This window comes from Eubalaena glacialis, chromosome 18, assembly GCF_028564815.1.
Source record: "Eubalaena glacialis isolate mEubGla1 chromosome 18, mEubGla1.1.hap2.+ XY, whole genome shotgun sequence".
Taxonomy (NCBI): domain Eukaryota; kingdom Metazoa; phylum Chordata; class Mammalia; order Artiodactyla; family Balaenidae; genus Eubalaena; species Eubalaena glacialis.
The window spans coordinates 55,231,722-55,238,022 of NC_083733.1; the positions used below are offsets into that span (position 1 = coordinate 55,231,722).

At 37.9% G+C, this 6,301-nt stretch overlaps 1 protein-coding gene across 2 annotated transcripts; it reads left to right on the forward strand.

Annotated features, from left to right (window-relative positions):
- Positions 1 to 953: 953 nt before the first annotated feature.
- Positions 954 to 2,547, forward strand: LOC133078981 (ATP synthase subunit f, mitochondrial-like). 2 transcript variants are annotated; one of them, XM_061174214.1, is made up of 3 exons: positions 954 to 1,066; positions 1,685 to 1,803; positions 2,519 to 2,547. In XM_061174214.1, the coding sequence occupies exons 1-3, from the start codon at positions 954 to 956 to the stop codon at positions 2,545 to 2,547; spliced, it is 261 nt and encodes an 86-aa protein (XP_061030197.1). The 2 variants fall into 2 exon arrangements, with proteins under 2 accessions (XP_061030197.1, XP_061030198.1); XM_061174215.1 differs by lacking the exon at positions 1,685 to 1,803 and having other exon boundaries at positions 2,517 to 2,547.
- The last annotated feature ends 3,754 nt before the right edge of the window (positions 2,548 to 6,301 follow it).

Sequence of the window (6,301 nt, forward strand, 5' to 3'; positions counted from 1 at the left end):
AAGACCCAACGCAGCCAAAAATAAATAAATAAATAAATTTATTAAGAAACAAAATCCTTTGTGCTTTCCCTATTCATCTGTCTCCTCTTTTGGCAACCACTAATCTTTTTATTGTGCCCTCTTCCAGAATATCTCATAGTTGGAATCATAGCAGTATATGGCTTTTAAAACTTGGATTCTTTGACTTAGCAATATGCCTTTAAGGTTCCTCCATGTCTTTTTATGGTGTGATAGATAATTTCTACTTAGTGCTGAATAATATTCCATTATCTGGATGTTTCACAATGTATTTATCCATTCACTTACTGAAGGACATCTTGGTTTCTTCCAAGTTTGAGCAATTATGATTAAAGCTGGTATAATCATTCGTGTGCAGGTTTTTGTGTTGACATAGTTTTCAGCTACTTTGGGTAAGTACCAAGGAGTGCAATTGCTGGACTGTGTGCGAAGAGTATGTTTAGTTTTGTAAGAAACTTCAAACTGTCTTCCAAAGTGGTTGTAGCATTTTCCATTCCCATTAGCAGTGGATGAGAGTTCCTGGTAATCCACCTCCTCACCAGTTTTTGGTGTTGTCAGTATTTTGGAATTTGACCGTTCTAATAAGTATGTGGTGGTATTTCCATGTTTTAATTTGTAATTCCCTAATGACATATGATGGTGAATATCTTAACATATGCTTATTTGGCATCTGTATATCTTTGGTAAGGTTTCCAGGTGTTTTGCCCATTTTTAAATCCATTTGTTTTCTTTTTCTTTTTTTATAACTGAGATAGAATTAACATGTAACACTATATTGGTTTCAAGTGTACAGCATAATGATTCTTGTATACATTGTGAAACAATCAACACCATAAGTCTAGTTAACGTGGGTCTTCGTTCATAGTTACAATTTTTTTTTCTTGTGATGAGAACTTTTAAGATCTCTCTTAGGAGCAGACAGCCATGACTCCAAGATGGCATCAGTTGTGCCACTGAAGAAGCTCCTGGATATCAAATTAAGGGAGCTGCCAAGCTGGATACTAATGTGGGATTTCATCCCTAAAGGCATTGCTGGAGCATTCAAAGAGGCCAGAGCCTTATGGGCATGTGTAAATAAAAGCAAATCTCTGGGTCTTTCATGTCTCTTTTTGCCCTGAATTAATTTGGCCAGTAAAGGCCTTCTCAGACCATTAAGTTATGTAGAGAAGGACAGGGCGAGATTGTTAGCTCTTGAATTTCCATGTGTGATGGGTCCTATCAAAGGCTGGCTCTGAGGTATTTCAGACAAGGAAATGTTTTCTATTGCTTGGAATCGGTACCACTGCCTCCGTCCATCTTAAAGAAATGTCATAAGACTTGAGGAAAATGAGTTTGAAACATAAGGGGACATCATTCTATCTCCCGGCCAGACAAAACTGAGACGAATATTTGAAATGGTCTATCCTTCAGCTCTGTGCATTTTAAAGTGCAAGACTAGTCAGATCAGTCCTGTGGAACCCATGTCATCATCTTTTAGGGGCCTGCGTGGTCGCCAGCCTCCTCAGGGGCCCCCCTCCTTCTGTGTTTTTCTTTATAATTTTGGTCACCCTGTGGCTCTCTTTTGCGTACTGTTTCCTCCTTCCCTGAGGCCTTTCCTCAGCTTTGCCCTCTCATATTAGAATGTGTAGAGTGTGCCCTCAGAGAAGTGACTTCCTCTCCTGTTTGCAGGTTATTACTGGTATTACAACAAGTATTTCAACATGAAGAAAGGGAGCGTTGCTGGGCTTTCTATGGTGCTGGCAGCTTATGTGCTTTTCAACTACTGCCGTTCTTACAAGGAACTTAGTGAGTCTCTTGGGTTGCTTTGCCTTTGGTGGGGTTTCCCTTGACAAGGTGGTATTGGTTCCCTGTCAAATTTAGAAGTCCTTCATTCTACTGACAACTGAAGAATTGGAAGGACTTATCAGAATACAGCATATTTTAAGTGAGAAAATTGTGGCAAAGACAAAGATAGGAAAAATAAGATGAAGCTGGGATAAAGGTAATACTTAGGAAGCATTCTATAAGATACTGTAGGCTCTACCAAAGGTTGGTGGAAAACTTGGCTTTATCTCCCTAGCAGCCAGTGTGAAGAGGGAAATAGTTGAGTGCTATAGTCCGGTGTCTGTGTAGTGCTCTGGAAAAGCGTGGCTATTCCTGGTTCTGAGACCTGAGGGGAGTTTGTCCGGTGGGAGATGCTGGGAACAGTTTCAGTGGTGGCCACTGGCTGGGTTTTATGGGCCCTTTCTGACAGCATTCAGCCCCTTGTTAGTCTGTCGCATCCAGAGCAATGAAAGATGGGCTCTTGGGTGCTGTTTTTCTGAGTTGGGTGTTCCTTCAGGGAAGGAAGAAGCTGGCCAGGTGGCAGATCAGCTCCTAATTCCTCAAGCGGGTTCTGGGTCATCTCCTGAAAGGAATTCTCAGGATGGCTTCATAAGATCTTAGCCTGTTGCCCTCCCCGTCATCCTGTGCTTTCACCATACCTTTGAAGAAACTTACCGTTTTGCCTTTCTAACTTCAGAACATGAGCAGCCAAGGGAGTACCACTGAAGAGGGCGCACTCTGCATTCCTGACCATGACCTTTGCCGGGCACCCCTGAATCCTTTCATATCCTAATGGATAACTAACACCCAATAAAAGATGACTGGTGAAAAAAAAAAAAAAGATCTCTCTTAGCAACTTTCAAGTATGTAATACAGTATTATTAACTATAATCACCATTCTGTATATTACATCCCCATGACTTATTTTATAATTGGAAGTCTGTAGCTTTTGACCACCTTCACCCATTTCCCCCCCTGCCTCTGGCAACCATCAATCTGTTCTCTGTATCTATGGCTTTGGTTTCATTTTTTTGTTTTTGATTTTTTTTTTAGATTTCACATATAAATGAGGTCATACAGGATTGGTATTTGTCTTTGTCTGACTTCACTTAGTACAATGCCCTCAAGATCCATCCATGTTGTCACAAATTGCAGGATTTCCTTCTTTTTATGATTGAATAATACTCGATTGTATCTATGCCACATTTTTTAAAAATCCATTCATCCCTTGATGAACTCTTGTTGTTTCCATATCTTGGCTATTGTAAATAATGCTGCATTGAACATCGGAGTGCAGATATATTTTCAAGATAGTGATTTTGTTTCCTTTGGTTAAATACCAAGAAGTGGAACTGCTGGGTTATATGGTAGTTCTAATTTTTTTGAGGAATCTCCATACTGTTTTCCATAGTAGCTGCACTAATTTACATTCCCTCCAGCAGTACATAAGGGTTCCCTTTTCTCCACATTCTTGCCAACACTTATTTCTTGTCTTTTTGGTAATAGACATTCTTACAGGTGTGAGGTGATATTTTTATTGTAGTTTTGATTTGCATTTCCCTGATGATTAGTGATGTTGAGCACCTTTTCCTGTACCTGTTGGCCATTTGTATGTCTTCTTTAGAAAAATGTCTATTCAGAATCTCTCCCCATTTTTTAATTGGGTTGTTTGTTTGCCTTTCTATTAAGTTGTATAAGTTTTTTAAAAATATATTGTGGATTGTAAATCAACTATACTCCAATATAAAATAAAAATTAAAAAAATATATTGTAGAAATTGTTTTATTATGATACTTAGTGCCAAAAGCAGGAGATATTATATACTAAGTAGCAGTGCATTAAAATGTACATCAAAAAAATCCTTGTAACAAACATTTTGAAATGTTCACACTGGTTTTTATACAAGAACTGTATTATGCATGATTTGATTCTCCTTTATGTTTTTTTCCAAAATTTCTTAGATAATTTTATTAATTTTTGTAATGAAATCACAGGAGAGCAAACATTCCACGTGCTTCCCTCCTTCTCTTATATTGCAAGGCCTAAAATTTCATGTGCTGTCTTAATAGCTTTGAACCTCACAGGGCCCATAAGCCTAACCATGAGTTCCCCTCTTCTCACCAGACATGCCCACCAAGCAGTGGGAAAAAAGCTAACCACACTGTTAGTTCCCGTATCAGCCAAACCATCTCCCTGTCAGCCACAAATTAATCAAAGAAGCCAATCACATCCTTCCACAGCAACCAGGGGGCACCTCATCCTCTTGTTAGTAGAAATCCTGCTCCCAAGTGACACCACCCTGTGACATGTTGTGTCCTTCTCCTGTAGGATTTGAGGATACTCGACTCAGACTGCTGTCAATCTCATCTGTCTAGTATCTAGGTGTGTGTTAGGATATCTTCAGAACCCTAGGGCAGGACTCTCTCCATCACCGCTAGCTGAAAAAACACCTGCCTACTCATTTTTACTGCTATTCCATGAGTTTTCAGTATCTACACTGAGAAAGATTTTTATAAAGCCCAATTAACCTTCAAATAGGAACGCTAGATCATGTTGTCAACCTATATGTTTGTGATTGAAATTTTATTTTGCTGAGCCTACAAACTAATATTACACTTTTGCCCTATTTGTAAGACAGATAAGGCTAAAATTATAGGTATTATAGGTAAGGATCCCTCATTAAGCTTGGACTCAAATGGAAAAGGAGTCTTTTAGATTATTTCTTCAGGTTGTGTGAAAGTGGAGCTTTAGAATAAGAAGTGAGAGTTAAAGGGGGAGAGGGGGAAAAAAAGAACTGAGCGTTAAAATGGGAAAATGTTGGTAGCAGAAACAGATATTCTTACACTGCTGTGAATATGTAAAATGGTATAATCACAGTGAGAAATTTGTCAGTATCACAAGTTAATGTGCAAAAAGCAAGACCACTTTCAAGAAGTTAACTTACATATAAGCCTACATAGGTGCAAACTGAAGTTTATGGAGGGATATTAATTGAGCATTGTTTGTGAGAAAAAAATAGGAAAATCCATAATATTTATTTGTAGAGTTTTGTTTCTTAGAGAAAGGTTTCAGCTACACATACTGTGGCCTATTTTGCAGTTGTTGAAAATGATGACACTCCTTAAGTACTGATATGGAAATACCTTTGTGTGAAGAAAAAGAAATACATACTTTCATATGCATATAGCATACATAGTATTTGAAATTACATATACATTTTGTATTCATATGTGTGTGTGTAACACTGTATATTTTATTTTAAAATAACTTATCTGGGAGCTTCCCTGGTGGCGCAGTGGTTAAGAATCCGACTGCCAATGCAGGGGACACGGGTTCGAGCCCTAGTCCGGGAAGATCCCCCATGCCGTGGAGCAACTAACCCTGTCAGCCACAACTACTGAGCCTGCGCTCTAGAGCCTATGCTCCGCAACAAGAGAAGCCCGCGCACCGCAACGAAGAGTAGCCCCCGCTCGCCGCAACTAGAGAAAGTCCGCCCACAGCAACGAAGACCCAATGCAGCCAAAAATAAATAAATAAAATAAATAAATTAAAAAAAAAACTAAACTAAAATAAAATAACTTATCTGAAATAACAAGGTCCTACTATATAGCACAGGGAACTATATTCAATATCCTGTGATTAAACCATAACGGAAAATAATATGAAAAAGTATATATATATGTATAACTGAGTCACTTTGCTGTACAGAAATTAACACAACATTGTAAATCAATTGTACTTCAATAATATTTTTTAAAATGTCTAATTATTTTTATGAGAAAAAGTAAAATAACGTCTGGAAGGCTATATACACTAAAATCAAAATGCTGTGCATGCTAAGGTTAGCTACTGTATGCCTGAAATATATGGCAGAAGAGGTTGATCGCATTTTTAGTTAAACTTTATATCCTTTTTAAATGTTAATCTATGCATGGATTGCATATTTTAAATATGTTGTAATGCTGATAACTGAAATATGGGCATCCTTTGATGAGAACTTTACATTTCCCATTTGCTGAACTTACTCATGAATCTAAATATATATATGTGTAATGCAACCTTAATTCTTCTGATAGCCCAGAAGAATCTTCCTCCTTTCAGATTTTGAGCCTGATTTATCTTCACTGCCCAAACAACTGAGAAGCGAAGTATTTTTCAATGAGATGTCATGACCAGGCATTACGAATTTAAAGATGTTTCTCAACCTGTGGGCTTTTAAATGCAGTCAAGCTCGCCACTTCACAATAGAGCAGAGAGGGATGAAAAGAATCGCTTAACAACAGTCAATTTCTGGTGGACATAATATTGTAAAATGTAAATAAGGTATTGCTTTTTGTTCTAGTTTTCAGAGAACTGCAATCAGTATTCTTGAAAAAGGGACCAAAACTCATTCTCCCTTTTTCTACAATGAGAATATATTATAAAGTCTCACTTTATCCAGGTTTTCTCACCTGGAAACACGTCTTTGCTAATCAACAGT

Coding starts and splice junctions, on each gene's coding strand:
- LOC133078981 (XM_061174214.1), top strand. CDS start 954: ATGGCATCAGTTGTGCCACTGAAGAAGCTCCTGGATATCAAATTAAGG. Junction 1,067..1,684: donor ATTGCTGGAGCATTCAAAGA/GGCCAGAGCCTT, acceptor TCTCCTGTTTGC/AGGTTATTACTGGTATTACA. Junction 1,804..2,518: donor CCGTTCTTACAAGGAACTTA/GTGAGTCTCTTG, acceptor TTCTAACTTCAG/AACATGAGCAGCCAAGGGAG.